The following is a 16,754-nucleotide window of genomic DNA, read 5'->3' as shown; positions in this document are numbered from 1 at the left end:
TTTTTTTGTACAGTATTTTACTTACAAATATTATTATTCGGTGTCACAAACTGTATTATTGGGTATGTTTATTTTATTGTGTTTTACATGAAGTTGCATGAATGTAGAGTACCTGGCTAACGGAAGGACTGTCAGAGCGACTCGTCATGTATTTTTTCATGCTTTTGTGAGATCGCTCATTGACGTAAGGGGAAAGAAAGTGGTGTATAAAAGGGGGAGCGCAAGGTGAACTAAGTGTGCTTGCCTGTGACTGTGTAGTAAGATGTAAGATGTCACCATGTCAATTTGTTCTAGACTATAATGTAATAGTCATTTCTTCTACTGTGAATTATTGTATTTGTTTCTTATGGATCTATGTAAATAAATTTTGAAGTTACAAAGCACTGTTTTATTATTGTAATACAAACAAGAAATACGTGTTGTTACACTCGGCTATGTATACAATATGTTCATCCAAAAATTTGAGAGTAAATTAAATATTGGATATTAGTTGAGTTTTTTACGTACATAAAGTATCTCATCCAAAACAAATGTGTTTGCCATTTCTTCTGCGTGTGTGATTGTAATGTTAGACGGGATTTCCTTCAAAACAATTCTTCCCAAATAAGCTTTACGTTTCAACTTGTTAGGAGCCTTTAAATTTGTTGACTCAGATTTTAGCCTGTTTTTACTGGATTTGCTTCCAAAGCCTTTGTTCAAGCATTGAATTATTTTCTAATTTAATTAATAAAAGTAATACAATGCAACTTAATTATTCAGATAAACATTTTAATTACAAAAACACAACATTTAGCAATATGCTTACTTTATTTCTTAATTCATAGTGTCTTTATCAACCATAAACATTTGTGTTTTTTATCTACAAATTATCACAAAGTTCTTTAATAACAGCCCAAGCATAATTGACATCTGAAGCCTTGGTGCTACTAGCACAGACAGCAAATCTTAGAAAATATGTCTCTTTAATCTTTGATGGAACAAGGTGGATTCTGCGATCATTATTTATCTTCTTCAACAGTACTTCATTCAGTTCGTTAGAACCCTAGGAAAGATGCATGCATTTATTTAAAAATCTATATTTTCTATATTGTTACAAGCTGTTCATGATCATGCATGAATATCCTAGATGAAATAGCTTTCCCGTATTCTAACAAAGCCAGAGTTTGATAGGTAAAAAAAATTTTGAAACATTAAAATTAGGGGCTTTATACAGATTATTTTCCCCACCCACTGGGGCTTCTGGTCATATACACTAAATAGTAGCCAAGTAAGAGTAGTAATAACAAGCACAACATATATTGTATAGTGAACAAAAGGAACTAGGTAAAAAAAAGCCCAAGGTAAAATCTAGTAGTAAGATTTTTTTAACGAGTGAAGGTGGCATGCTCTGATTACCCACTGAGTATAATAAAGGTACTTTTTGCAGGTACTGCTTTACTTATTGTGATACCAACACACTAACTGGCAAAATAATACCTTGACATAATACAGCCCCCACGTGACACTTAATCATGGTGCTTAGCAACAAAAAAACAACAACTAAGCAGTAGCTATCATTCACATTTTTAACAAGCAAATAAATGTTTTACAAACTTCGTTAAAAAATGAGTAGTGTAAGACCATCACAGAGGACTTACTTTATGCCGAAAGCAAACGAGCCCAAGAGTCACTTTTCTTACTATTTCAAATCTTTGATCACTTTCTACCAGAGCTTTGAACTGATGAGCTAGTGATACATCCTAGAATATTTTTAAAAATGATTACACGTACGAACTAAATTTACAAATTTCAAGATTAATTGAAATAAATATTTAGATATTTTTTAATAGAAGATCTTTTTAAATCAATTTCAACATGACCAAAATACCAATAATGACCTTAGCTAATTTTATTATTTTCTAGATATTTACTTTTAAAGTTTTCTCAAATTATTTTTTATCTGACACAAAATTAAGCACAAAATTAAGTGAGGTAATATTAAATACCTTTCTAATCTGTTCTTGTAATCCTTTAACACCAAACATTCGAAGAACAAACCACAGCTTGAGAGATCTAAATCTTCTACCAAATGGGATCTGCCAGTGCTGAATTTATATTCAATAATTAAACAACCAACTTCAAAGTAAAAGGTGTACATTTTATTTTAAACATGGATACAAATTAGATTCAACAAATATATAAATTGATAAGACATTTAACTCCATCATATCCCCTTTCATACACACAAAATTGGGTAAGACATTACCTCCCCCCACATCCACAATGTTTCTTTCAATGAATAAGCTTATTATACCCTATACAGGCTCCAACTATTGGTATCCAAAAAAACTAAGATAAAAAGTACTAACGATGATTTGTTTTTTTCACTGAATGTTGACTTTGCCAGTAACATACTCTTAATCTCTTAGGGAGATGATTAAAACCAGAAGTTAATGGGCAGGTTTTTTTTATCCAAGACCCATATAAATATTTGTAGTAAAGTGGCATATGACAAAAGTGCTCACAACAAAAATCCCATTCACTTACCATAGACAGCAATGGCTGTTTGCTCAAAGAGAAATTTAATTTAATGTGTAAAATACCCTGTAGTCTGGCATGGAGTTTCCTTGGTTTTCATGCTTTAAGTATAGAGGATTTACTTCAAAGGCTCCACTGACAAGATTTACATCTTTAATCCTATGAATTGTAATAAGCAATATTTACAAATATAATTTAAGCTAAGTTAATGGGCTGTAAATGGTAACTAAATCAGCAAACAGATTTTATATAATTTTTTTAAAAATAAGTTAATTTAATTTAATTTTTTTAATGAAATTAGTTATGTTAATCAAGCTTTTATTTAAGACACTACTGAACTAGAAATTGAAAAATAAAAGTGTTAAAATCTTAAATTATTTAATCAAAATCAACTATTTTTCATAAATATTACATAAATTTCAAGTTTATTATGTCAAACAACAAATAAAGATTAAATTCAATATAAATACGAATTTTTAAAATTCAGGTAACTAACCACATTGCAGCACAATCAAAGTTGACACGCAACCATTTGTGAGGATTGAAGTTAAAAGACGTAGCATACTGTAAACAATTACATAATTATATAGGAAAACTCAGTAATATTCAGAATTGTTTTTAAAAGCTTTTTCACTAGAATTAAGCAAAACTTGTAAATGGTTCAAATGTATTGCTACTGGTGATTTAGCTGCTACTTGCATTCAACAATCAAATGTGTTTTATCAGCAGTATGTCTGATAAATTTTCACTTACAATTTCCATCACCAAAAATAGAAAATGCAAAAATATGTTTATTATAATTTTTTTTAAATGTTTTAAAAAGCACTAAATCTGACCTCAACTCCATTGAGTGGTTGCCTAAACTCTGGACATATAAAAGCACTTCCAGCATAAGCAGCATCCACATGCAGCCATATATCATGCTTATCACCTGTATTTACAAAGTTAGCAGTTTAAGAACTCTAAATTTTATCTTTAATAATATTTAACATTAGTCTATAAACTAACCCTGTTTTCTAATGCAAAATGGCAAACATTTTGATATATATATATATTATTTGAAAAATTTAGGCTGAACTGATGTATATTTTCTAAAGTATAACTGTTCATTACGTCTAACCAAAGTGAAGTTAGTTTAAGTATAATTTAGTTAATATTTTTATTATAAATCTTCATTCTTTGGATTCATTACAAATATACTCCAATGGCAAAAAAAAACCCACTAACAGGCTATGATGTTTATAATCAGATGATTTCATATCTTAAATATGAAAAAATGTAAACAAATAAATGAATGGGGATGGGGTTGTTGTGGGGGTGGGGGGTTGGAGATTTATGTTTTGGGGTTATTGACCAGATACCATATAATAATTTGCCAAAAATGATTTACTCACACAGAGGCCCAAGTTCAGAGAGGTTATCGAATGCACAGGTGGATGTGGTACCCAAAGTTGCGCACAGCTGTAGGTAGAGGACATTCGAACACTATTACTATATTTTAAAGGGCCATACATTTTAGATTAACAGCTTTAAGAACACATTCTGTTGGGATAACTCTAATGTGCAGGATGTTGCTAAAATATATAAAAATAATTAAATGTAAATATAAATAATTAAAAACAGTGACTCTGGTAACATTTTCAATTAAGTGGCTAGTTAGTAAAAATCATTTTGTTATAAGACTAATAAATAAAATCAGCAAAACAAACTCATACAAATGCCATAAATAAGATAGTCACTTTTTGCAGTTACATGTTTTATTGAGCAATTCTCTTTTTCTAAAATATAATTATAAAATGATAAACAGCAAAATATACTTTTATCTAATTTCTAAAATCAAAATGACTACCATGAATAGTAATTATAAATAGCTATGTTTTTCTTAAAACTGAATAAAAAGACTGAGTAATTTAAGAATTCTTACAAAAAAAGGGATTAGCCCCTTTTCTTTGTCTTCTTTAATTGAAGATTCCAGCACTGTACCCCTCAGAGAACCATTTTCATCTGAAGACAAAGCACGTATTTGAACCATGCCAATGAGTCCAGCTCTCTCGACAGATGAATGGGACTAAAAAATTAAGTTGCAAAATACTTTAATAGAATCGAAAAGTAAAAGCGAGTATATTCTTATTGTCTAAAAGTCTTATGTGTAAACAAAATTTTGATGGAGGTAAACATTTATATAGACTACTCCCCCATGATTGTATATCTATATCTATATCTATCTATAATATATATATATATATATATATATATATATATATATATATATATATATATATATATATATATATATATATATATAACCCTTAAAATATATTTGTTTTTGTTGGCCTAATAATATTTATTATAATCTTTATTATAATCTTTCCCAATTTTGTAAAGCTACACTACTTTGTCTAAAAATTATTTCATATAACAGGCATATATTTACTGCCTTTATCTATTAAACTACCTCATCTGATGTATAAGCAATTAGCTTGTCAAGTATTGATCCTTGTGTTAGGTTTGGGTTTTCTTTTTGCAGTTTGTTTATTGTTGTAGTTCTTGCAGACAGAAGAGCAACTAATGTTGCCTCACTTGCTGTACCCTAAATATGGTTTTAAAATTATTTCATTTATATACATGTAAAGTGATTAACGTCAAATAATTTTCATGTTTAATACTATATTAATTGTATTCACCAATTTTTTAAATGTCTTATTTAGATCAAATAAATTGGAAATAAATCTTACTTGAATAATATTTTACACACCAATTATTTTCATATTTACTTATTTTAAGTCAAATGAATTTGGATTTCACTAACCTGAATTACACCACCACCATTTCCTTCTTTACTAAAGAGAAACTGTTTGGGTAGATTGAGCATTTTAGCAAGCCAGTCCAACATAGACACTTCTAACTCAGTGCATGCAGGGCTTGCAGCCTGAACACAGAAAAATATATACATTCATAGTAAAAGTGTGTTTTACATCAAAATTCACCGTTCCAAATCAAGGGCCAGAAATCCTAATGTTCTTATTTTTTTAAAATTTAAATTACTGAGTTGTCCAATAAGCTTAGAGAAAAAAGCATAATAAAATGCTTGCACATTTTTTTTAAATTTCCAAACATTTAAACATATGGAAACATTTAAAAATCTTAAAGGCCTATTTTAAAATCAATTCTAACAGCAATTATTTTTGAAGTAACACTTTCTATAAAATTGTCCCATTGTGGAAAGAAATAGATCACTTTGTGTTGCCGAGCACAGTAAAAGAAAAACTGATCTTCAACATACATGTTACAATAGGAGGTTTTACTTTTATAAACTTTTAATGCTTTAATTAAAAAAAAGGTAGGCTACTCATGCAAAAAAAAAGTTTTTTTATGATTAAAACAATTAGGGCCATATTATTTTAAATAACGAGTTGGTCAGGGGGAAAGTAAATCAATGCACTATCTACTTTAGTAAACCCTTTTCTGATATGTAAAATGAGACAACTAACCCAAGAAAATCCAAGACATCCAATGGCATCTGACAACATATCTCCCAAAATTGCTGGGTATGAGCTACCAGTGGGAAAATAAGCATGAAAGTGTGGGCTCTGCCAGTGGGTTACCTAGATGAAAAACATTGTTATGCATTTATTATAAAGTATAATAATGAATTATTAAAAGTAACAGCAATCATTTGAATATTCACATTTTTATTTTCAATAATTAAAACAATACCAACGTGATATACATATATATATATATATATATATATATATATATATATATATATATATATATATAGTCTATTTAAGATAGTTGAGTACAATATTTTATAGTGCAAATGAAGTAGTGTTCATCTCGTCTTATAATGGTATAGTGTGATCAGTCCTATGCCCAGCCGCCTTACTCTCCCTATCGTCAGGTACTCATCTAAGCTGGGTGGTCACATGAAATGTCCTAGTACAAACTGAGACCCGAGCTAATTACTTTAAGGTTAACAGTCGTATGTTCTAACTTTCGACCACACCGTCCAAAAAATTTTTTTATAATCAGGTTAACAGTAAAAGCTTACACCGGGCATGATGACTCTTTCTATATCGTTTTTAACGGCCTCCCACGACTCCCCATCCGTTGGTGCCTCAGCAGGAAGCATGTCCTTCAGGTAACCAGGTAAAACGTTTGGCATTGGCAGGCGATCACCGATATTTTCCAGGTAGTTCGAGATGAAATCAACCATTTCACGTCCCTCCTGGCGAAATTCTGTGGCATCCATTTTTTTAATATAAAAATCTGAAATAAAAGAATAGTTTTTTTTTTTTTTAAATGTCTACAGTTATTAGAGTCATTTAAAAAAATAATTTTAACTTTTAATATGAAAATGTGGGTAAATTATACAGATTTTTTGCTCATTTTTAAGCTGAGGTTATAGAAACAGGTAAACTCTACTTCAGTTGCCCCATAGACTTTTAGGTTTGAAAAGAGGACTTTATTACAAGAAAATCCTTGAAATGTACGCAGCAACATTTGACATGTATTAAAGCAGAGTTTCAGCAGATTCGTTTTAACCATTACTTATTTTTCATTAGGACTATGGCTTATATGATGTAGGCCTTTTGTCACAATGTAGTGCATGATACAATAAATATATGTAAATACGCACAATGTTCATTAATCAGGATTTCTCTATGGTATTTTAATCACAGGGTGGAGGGGTGCGATTATAAGAATCATTACAATATATATCTTCTAATCACATATTAATTTATTTAATATTTTTACTATTTTATCCGGGAAGGGGCTGTGTTAGTGATCCGCAGTGGGTGGTATGGTTTCTGTCAGACATTTTTATCCCGGAGCGAGCACTTCAAACTTGGAGGGCGGGGGGGGGGGGTTAGAGCTAGTTAAATTAGGCTACGTGAAGGGGGTGATGTGCCCCTTGCCCCTCCCCCTTCCCTCCCAGGTGAAGCATGAAAGAAACTAGGGAACTGTCCCTACCGATAAGTAGTCTTCAAGAAACACAACTGCATTTTACTGCACTACACTGCCACCTTGTTTCTCAGTTCGCCAATATTGAAATTTGCATTAAACATTATTTTTGCCTCAGACATTTAATTTTCTTTGCATGTTTGCTTGTGAGGACTGATACAGTGTAACAAGAGGTAATACTTATTATCCTACATGTAGCCTACTTTCATTCATTTAATATGTTTTACTTATACATAGATCAAATACGACACCTCTCAAAAATTGTAATAAACAAACGAAACAAATTCATTCCTGAATTTTATTGTATGTTTCTATCATCTTTGCTTGTTATTTATTCGACAGACCTTCTTCGCTTAAAGTGTCTTATTTTAAAACTATTTAAGTTATTGTGAAGTATGTAAAACGGATTAATATAATTTTCTATAGCGCTGGATTTAAGCAATAAACAGTAAGTAAGTAACTCATATAATTAAACTTCTACCTACCTGTTTGTAGTCGAGCACTAGATCTAGTTATAATCAGTGTCAGGCCTTAGACTGGTACAATGAAAGACAACTTTAGAAACAATCCGAGTCCAAACTACACAAACAAAATTGTAGATTTTAACCTCAAGCTCCACGCTGACGAGTGCATATTTTTTTTGAAGGCGAGAAAGATAAGGCAGACACGGGGCAAGGGGTGGTGGTGGGAGTGGAGACTTCAGACACGTTGGAGGAGGAGAGTGTAGTTTTCTGTCTACAGGACAAACTTTTCATATCTGTCGCGTACTTTAGCCCGTTCTAAGGTCGGTGTTTTTAATAAAAATGGGTTTTATAGATAAGGACAGAGTTTAGTTGTTGTTTGTTAAACAGCTTAGGTTGTGTGACTATGTTTTGTTGATGTGTTTACATTCATTTACCTCTTTACAGGTTACATATTGAACAGTGTACGTCGAATTATAAACCAAACGTTTTAATACACTAATATAACTTAACCAGCAATAACTAATGCAGGTTGTTGTTTGGTTTTTGTTTAATTTTTCTCACAGTGTGGACGGTAGGAGAGCGATTGATTGCTGACTCCAGACGGTCCGAGCTAGGCAGAAGAGGCTTGTTAGCTGGGGGCAGCGACCCATCTGGGAGAAAAAAATTAAATGGAACAACTGCTATCCAGTGTTTCTTCCAGACTTTTTTTCCGGGGGTGCACTTGAAATTTTCGGGGGGGGGGGGGCGGACAACAATTTTTGGGGGGGGGGGGGCGGACACTGTCAAAAGTATATATTTTCTATGTAAATTCTATTTCGTTCGGGGGGGGGGGCGGTAGATGCCTGGAAGAAACTCTGCTGCTATCTTGCAGATTGTTTATAGGTAGACAGAGGCTATGGGAGAAAATCAAGAGCGAAAAGAAGTCTGAAGTCGGAGTCAACAGGCCATATGAAGCAAAACGTTTTCACATCGTATACTACCTTATGTTGAAGGAAATCCCAATCATTGTATTACAAGTAAAAACAAAGAAGAATGTATGTATACTAGCAACACTATAATCAGGGGACGGCGCGGTCGAATGGTAGAGATTACAGCAGCTAACTTTTATGAGTACTTGACTTACGGTAGGGATACCAAGACAGCTGCGTCTTGTCCTTACAACATTCTACTTCATCAATGATTTTGAAAAACACTGTAAGCATAAGTAAAAATTTTGGTTGTTTTTAGAATTGCATAAACACGGACAACACAACCATTCACAGAAAATCCTATCCATTCATCGTGATAGACAACCCCATCATTTAGCGTTACAGAATATACAACAATTCAGCGTGTTAAACAATCCATTCATTCAACGTGACCGACAAAACAAACACTCCATGTGATAGACAATCAAACCATTCGGCGTGATACAACTCAACCGTTTATATGACAGATAACAGAATAAATCAGCGTGACAGACAGCCTAACGTGGCAGAGAAACCGTTCAAAAATTGCATCAAACACACGAATGAAATTTATTATAGAACGAGCCGACCCGCGGCATATCATACGCCGCTATTTAGTTGTTGTTTTTTCTACTTTTCAGTAACAATTTGTGAATTCGACAGTACCAATGCTGCCACTGAAAATATTTTGCTTTAAAACACTATCAGTGGGTCGTTAAGGACGATAACCCCCCCCCCCTCCTCCCCCCCCCCCCCGTTAAAGTAAACTCCACTTAGTTATCCCCCTCCCCCCTACGTTTAAAATCGTTTCAAACTAAATTATCTGCCCCTAATAGTCGTCACTAAACCCGGCTCTGCTTATAAACATTTAGCGTGAACCACAGCTCACCAGACCATGTAAGGATGGGGGTGGTAGGGAGCGCGCTTACAGCTTGTTTTCTAGCGTCTCCCAGAAAAGAATTATATATATATATATATATATATATATATATATATATATATATATATATATATATATATATATATATATATATATTCTCACTGTGGTGTGTCTTATCATGTTAACTAGCTATATCTTTGATCGAGAGTTCTTTCTTCGCTTTCAGTCATAAAACAAATAGCACACTAAATAATAATCCACTACAGCTATGTAAAAATGCAGAATACAACACTGACATGTTTTATTAATTTAATTGAAGGATGTAACATTTGTATGATCGGCCTACAAACTTTGCTTCTTCAACAAAGACATTGGGTTAAGAAAACAGGGGTCAGCGTGGTCTAGTCTGTAAAGCTAAACCGAAAAGCCTCGAGTTCGAACCCTCGGGCAGATGAGGCTCGACAGCTTGGGACAGCAATTCTTCTAGGGCAGACAACCTAAAATCAAACAACTGCTGCCTTGTAGTTTGTTCTTGGTGGGACAAAGGCTAGTGAAGCAAATCCTATAAGAAAAGCAGTCTGAAATTCGGAAACTCTTCCAATACTAAAATTAAGAACAAAGAAAAAAAAGGAGGAAAAAAGAAGAAATAAGAAGACTGATTTCGAACCTACAAATAACCATTACACTAAGCTTAAACTAAGCTGATCGATTTAAACTAAATAAAAATAATTTCACATCAAATTTTAAAGGTTATGCTGTACTGAGAACGAGAACAGCTCTCTTTACTATTTTCTAAAATAATTTATCGCTTCCCTCCCTTAGAGAAGAACTCTTGTCAAAAAATTTATAAATTAACGAGGGAAAAAATTAATACTCAAATGAATTAATCTTTTTAAAAAAACCTTTTTTTTTCTTTATTTTTTTTAACTAAACATTCTTGGTTTATTTTGCGTTCAGTATTTCTTTGGCTGTTCCCTGTTTCGGACAGACTAATGTCACCTGTTATTATTTAGGAGATGTTACTGTACTTCGAGACAGTGGCGTAGGCAGGGGGGGTTAGGGGGGTAATAACCCCCCCATAGACCCCTCGGTATATATAAAAAGTATGAGGGGGGGGGGTGCAAATCGAAAGTTTGAGGGGGGGGTGCAAATCGAAAGTTTGAGGGGGGGTGCAAATCGAAAGTTTGAGGGGGGGGGGGTGCAAATCGAAAGTTTGAGGGGGGGTGCAAATCGAAAGTTTGAGGGTGGGGGTGCAAATCGAAAGTTTGAGGGGGGGGGGGTGCAAATCGAAAGTTTGTCCCCGGGTAAAAATTGGAACCCCCCCCCCTTGAGACGATCCTGGCTACGCCACTGCTCCGAGAACTACATATTTACAATAAGTGTAGCATTTGTTAAGTATTAGCTTATTACAGAAAAAATAGGTATCAAAAGATGTACATAGATTCTTAATATTATTTTCAAAATGTAATAAGATTTAAGACAAATGTAAAAACAGTCTATAAAAATTGAAAATCAATTGTTTCACTTTACACAAGATGCAAAGCTAAACAAAGCTCTTACAACAACCGCAACAAACTAATTAATTATAAATGTTTCTGCATTTAAGTTCATGGAAAAGTTACAAAATGAACACATCTCATAGTCTTCATTTAAAAACTTGTTATAAAGCAAAACTAAAACAATATAAATTGTATACACACATTTCTTCTTTAAAAAAAACATTGGAATTATAATTTACAAAACATAACAAAGAACTATGTTTTTTTGTTTACAAAAGTGTAAGCTATTTATTACAATATGTCAGGTTGAGCTTATTCATTTTTAAAGTCTTTTGATTGCTGGAAATGAATATTACACCATTGAAAAATACAAAATAAAAATTCAAACTCAGTTCATGAAAATGCAATACATAGTAGTTACATTTTAAAATATTATATGAATATGAACTTCAATTTTTGCATCGTTTACGATTGGTTAAATATGACTTTAAATCATCCCAAAACTCCTCCGTGTCCTCATACAACAAACAACGGTGATTCTGGTTTCTGATGTAGGTCACGATCTCCACTGGCCAGGTGTTGACCTGAAAGTGACCCACAAAAACAGGCACGATGATCCTATCAGAATAATACATCTCATGCATGATGGCCATATTCAGTTCAAATTTCCGGAACTTGTCTTCAAAGATATCTCTCGAGAGTAGGACGAGAGTCTTTCTTGTACCAGCAATGGCTCCAGCGATGTTCTCATATTGTGAACCACCAGGGAAGTCATCTTCGCCGTTTATCAATGTGAACATTTTCTCATTTAGCCAAGGAATAAATTTGTTTCTCGCCAAGCGACTGAACTCTGGCTCCTGAAATAATGTCCATGTTTTAATTATTTGGTTTCAAAACAGTTTCAGTTTTACTAATTTATTTAGTACTCTTTCGAAGATGTACATAGTGTTTAGTATTTCATCATATTTCCAAATAGAACAAAAGAAATTATAAAGGCTATAAACTTTAAACAAAATCTATCCAGTCTATGAATTAAAAACTTGATGTCACAATAAAAACAGAACGAAAAGAACAAACATTGTTTTGCTATTGTTGTTGTTGTTCTTGTTTTGCTGTAGAGGCCTTTTTAAGGCGAACCTATATAATATTCAATTGTGTAACAAAATTATTTGATGTGGCCTCTCCGAAAGATTATAAGAAATTATAGATGTCTATTACTAAGCTACTGGTAGAGTGAGACTAAAAATTATTGTGGTTTATGTGTTATTCACATATCTATATTTGAAGATTATCATGAACTGGATAAATTATACGCAAAGATGAAGGTATATGTAATTTGTTATTATTTAGTTCGGTTGTATGTGTGTGTATGTAGAAAAATTGTTAAATTTGTATTGCTTGCATTACCCTCTGCACTGCACTCTAATAATGCTGAACTCCTATTCACCTGTTCATATGATATATAAATATCAGCAAGTGGTTGATACTTTAATAAAGCATCGCCAATGTGAAGTTTCTTTGATCCAATGTAATAGAGATAAGCAGATTTCCATCTGTTGTAGTAAAACATGGCCGACAACAAGACGATGCCGAGAACGATGCAAACGTAACGAGAGTTCCTATGAAAATTTCCTGTGAGACACAGCTCTTCATTAACTGAGGATAGAATGTGGCCAGTTGTTCATGTGATAAGATGGAACCGTCAGCTGTGGAACAGGTGATGGAGTCTACACTATCGAATATGTCTGGGTCGGTGATTAGAAGAAGAACAAACGACAGGTACTCGCAAGTACATATCAGACGATTGGATTGGATTTTAATTCTAAAATTTGGGTTCTTGGATCTCATTTGTTTGAAATCTTTGGAATTCGGTTCAGAAAATCCGACCAAGAGATTTCCAGTTAAGTCAAGCACTTCGAGTTTTTGTACTTTATTGAAATCGACTTCAAAATGTGTAAGTGAATTTCTTGAGAGATTTAAATATTTTGAATTGATGTTATTCTGAAAGACATTTCTGGATAAAGATGTTATAGTGTTACCACTGATGTTCAAGGCCTCCAATCTAGTCAGTGTTGAGAAATTTATTCCTGAAATGTCATTGGCCAAAGTCGGACCAAGATAGTTGTCTTGTAGAAGAAGTGTCGTCAAATTTGTCAGATATTTTAAGAATATTAAATTCATTTTCGTGCAATAATTTCTAGATAAATCAAGATGTTGAAGCGATGGTAGACCCCTGAGGGGTCCTTGCCAGCATCTTGCCATGTTGTTAGAATAGTCAAAATATCTCAGTATTTTATTCATTTTAATGGTAAATGCCGGTATGGAATATTTTCATGGTGTTAAAAACAAAAACTTCAAGTTTGACGGGAAGTGGAAAGTAAACTTGGTATGGTTGATCTTCTATTGACTTTGAACCAGCCGTTTTATTTTTCAACATGTTTTGTCATCGTTAGAATGTAGTATATTTGCATTCATTAATTCACACTCAGAATTCCAATTATCTATCGCTTTTGCTTTGTCAGGCGTTTCTGTGTACTGAAGTTGTATTAATACATCAATTATTTTAACACGTCTGAGAGTTAAAATAGCAATGCCAACTTCAAACCTGACTAATTTATTATTTCTAAGAGATAAATACTCAAGTGTTTGAGGCAGGCCTACAAACGCCAAAGCGTTTAAAGTATAAATTCCATTGCTGGATATATCTAGAGATTTCAGTGGTATATTCTTTAATTTCCGAAAAGTGTGTCTTGTGAGATAAGAAAAATAAATATCAACTCTATAGTTTATTCTCGAAATGTTAAGCACACTTATTTTCAAGCCAGTTAACCAGAGTGAATTATTTTCAAATTTTTCCAATGAAAGCAATGAATCGTAAATGTCTATTCGTATCAGATTTGAAATAGGCTTGAAAATGTTCGTTGGTATTTTACTTAATCCACAACTGTTGAGCCACACAGAGAAATTTTTCTTTGAAACCATATGCTGAAAAAAATTGTCCTGTAACTCAGCACCTAATTCGCAGAATGTATCAGAGTCTAGTTTTATTGCTTCTAAGTTGTGAAGACTACTAAAGCCAAGCCCAAGCTGAATGGGGTATCCGTCCATGAAAATTTCCCGAAGTGTCGTCAGTTTGGCGAGTGCTAAATCTGGGTAGGTTGGGGAATCGTAGGTAGGGTTGTTACTTTCTAAATGTATAATCTCTAGCTTGTCTAGTCCATTGAATGCGTCTAATTCAAAGGTAGTGTTGGAGTAATATAGTTTGTTTTGTTGGAGAGACAGATATTTTAAGGATCTAAGACCAAAAAATGAATTATTTAAAATCTGTTTCAGGTTGTTATTTGATAAATCTAAATGGTTTAGCTCTAAAAGTTTAGTAAAGATGGAAGGCTTAATTTTAACGACTTCATTATTACTTAGATCCAATTTCTCTAATCTATCTTGATTTGCAAATGCGCACTTTTTTAGTTCTTTTATCTTATTGTTCGACATTGTTAAACTTTTTAAATTTGACAGATCTTTAAAATCATGACACGTGATGTTTTCTAGTTGGTTCGTTTTTAAATTCAGCGTTGTCACCTGTTGAGGTATGTCTGGAATATTTTTTAAACCTCTGTTGGAGCAGTCTACGACAAATTCCATCATGATTTTATCCTCTGTACAACGACAAAGTGAACAACACACTGACTGCTGGGATTTTGTTTGTTTCCAAAATTCCTGATTATACGTTTGTATCTTCTCGTCTTGAAGTCCTTGTACTCTTGGGTTCGTCAATAAAACGATTAAAATAATCCTCCAAGTCTCCCGAAGTAACATTTTTTGCTGGAATAGAAATAGAATATATATATATATATATATATATATATATATATATATATATATATATATATATATATATATATATATATATATATATATATATATATATATAATATTCATAGTAACCAATATTTCATATATTATTTTAAAAATATCTATGGCGTAGCTCATATTTTAATAAAGTATTGAAATTTAGATTCAGCATTATAAACCAAAGAGAGGTTTGAGTGACTATTTAAAAAAAGGTTTCTAGTAATGCGAAAAAGCAAATGTATCTTACATTCAATAAATACAATAAATAAATAAATACATAAAATGCTAAATTTAAGTCCACCATCACCTTCCCAAATGATTCAAGTGCAATATGGGAGAATATGGGAGAAACATATCTGAAAGAAACACTGTTTGTATAATGTTGATCTCTGCCTTAATGGTTATAATTATATCCGTAAATTTTTATAACGCTTTATCGGAAGATTCTAGTCCATAAGTTTTGATCTGATATAAACCATATGAAGTCTCTTAACGAGTCTCACACTGCCCTGATAAGAGGTTTGATATATATATATATATATATATATATATATATATATATATATATATATATATATATATATATATATATATATATATATATATATATATATATATATATAAATAAATAAAATTTTCACCAACATGTCTGCCAGTAGTAAAATACATTGTGTCGTGGTTTTATAATTTGTTCCAAGTAGACCATCAAAATATTAGATCCATGTACCCGATCAGGAAATGAAATACTTCTTTACGTCTCAGAGCACACAAACTATAGCTTTACCGTCTTGAGTTCTTTGAAATCGTGCACAGAATACAGAAGCCTATTATAAGCACGCTACCTCTGTGAATAGTGGCAGTGTTGTTTGGATTGTTATTGTGTAATAATGAACTCGGTGTATTGAGTGTTCCTGTAACGGTAAAACAATTTGAGCGCCCTTCGTGTGTACCTTTCCACACTCTTACAGCGCCCTTACTTCCCACTCCCCCGCAGTGTTTCTTCCAGGTTTTTTTTTCTCCGAGGGGCACTTGATATTTTCGGGGGGGGGGGGGGGGGGGGCGGTCAACATTTTCCGGGGGGGGGGGGCGGACACTAGTAAAAGTATATGTTTACTATATAAATTTCATCTCGTTCGGGGGGGGGGTAGACTTTCTTGAAGAAACTCTGCTCCCCCGTGCAGCTGTATTCCAGAGTTGGCCGCTGCGAAAGCTGACTCGGCCTTTGACTGTTCAGTAGGGTTAGGTGTACGTTTATGACCAATATATTAGTCTGAAAGGCGCATAGGACTAGTCAATCGCGCGCGGAGGACCATATTGAGCCTGTAAAAGGTTATTTTACTCAATTTTTTTCGCGCTGAGCTTCACGCTAATTTGATTTAGACACCACATTGCAGAGCTTATCGGGCTCCATACGCGAGTTCTGGAGGTATTTTTATATAGTTCAGTTTTTATATTATGCATCATTTACATACATATCATACTTTATAATAAATGTTTTAGAACAACAAATTCCTTGCCTACTCTTGATTTCAACCTTGTATCATTTTATTACACGCCGTACACTGCAAGTATATTGAGTTGTCACATAGTCACCGGACCAGATTATTATGTATACTCGCTACTGCTA

At 33.0% G+C, this 16,754-nt stretch overlaps 2 protein-coding genes across 2 annotated transcripts; both read right to left on the bottom strand.

Annotated features, from left to right (window-relative positions):
- Positions 1–793: 793 nt before the first annotated feature.
- LOC131945880 (aromatic-L-amino-acid decarboxylase) lies at positions 794–8,182 on the bottom strand. The gene is made up of 13 exons (XM_059306494.1): positions 7,971–8,182; positions 6,572–6,789; positions 6,009–6,122; positions 5,327–5,446; positions 4,973–5,107; positions 4,442–4,585; positions 3,912–3,978; positions 3,354–3,448; positions 3,014–3,081; positions 2,583–2,676; positions 1,986–2,084; positions 1,638–1,739; positions 794–1,042 (listed from the first exon to the last, which is right to left on the bottom strand). Exons 2-13 carry the CDS (start codon positions 6,770–6,772, stop codon positions 860–862), a joined length of 1,422 nt encoding a protein of 473 aa, XP_059162477.1. The 5' UTR covers positions 6,773–6,789; positions 7,971–8,182; the 3' UTR covers positions 794–859.
- A 3,542-nt stretch (positions 8,183–11,724) lies between these two features.
- Positions 11,725–14,767, bottom strand: LOC131945856 (leucine-rich repeat-containing protein 15-like). Its single transcript, XM_059306469.1, has 4 exons — positions 13,881–14,767; positions 13,069–13,529; positions 12,723–12,931; positions 11,725–12,132 (listed from the first exon to the last, which is right to left on the bottom strand). Exons 1-4 carry the CDS (start codon positions 14,765–14,767, stop codon positions 11,725–11,727), a joined length of 1,965 nt encoding a protein of 654 aa, XP_059162452.1.
- Positions 14,768–16,754: the final 1,987 nt, after the last annotated feature.

The sequence above is a fragment of the Physella acuta genome, unplaced genomic scaffold (genome assembly GCF_028476545.2).
Source record: "Physella acuta isolate Inbredline_101_S28 unplaced genomic scaffold, ASM2847654v3 ptg000538l, whole genome shotgun sequence".
Taxonomy (NCBI): domain Eukaryota; kingdom Metazoa; phylum Mollusca; class Gastropoda; family Physidae; genus Physella; species Physella acuta.
The sequence above is the reverse complement of the archived record's forward strand: the minus strand, read 5'-3'. Positions and strand labels throughout refer to the sequence as shown.

Coding starts and splice junctions, on each gene's coding strand:
- LOC131945880 (XM_059306494.1), bottom strand. CDS start 6,772: ATGGATGCCACAGAATTTCGCCAGGAGGGACGTGAAATGGTTGATTTC. Junction 5,108..5,326: donor ATGGTGGTGGTGTAATTCAG/GTTAGTGAAATC, acceptor AACCATATTTAG/GGTACAGCAAGTGAGGCAAC. Junction 1,740..1,985: donor TACAAGAACAGATTAGAAAG/GTATTTAATATT, acceptor AAAATATTCTAG/GATGTATCACTAGCTCATCA.
- LOC131945856 (XM_059306469.1), bottom strand. CDS start 14,767: ATGTCGAACAATAAGATAAAAGAACTAAAAAAGTGCGCATTTGCAAAT. Junction 13,530..13,880: donor AGAAATAATAAATTAGTCAG/GTTTGAAGTTGG, acceptor CAACATGGCAAG/ATGCTGGCAAGGACCCCTCA. Junction 12,133..12,722: donor TTTATATATCATATGAACAG/GTGAATAGGAGT, acceptor ACATTATTTCAG/GAGCCAGAGTTCAGTCGCTT.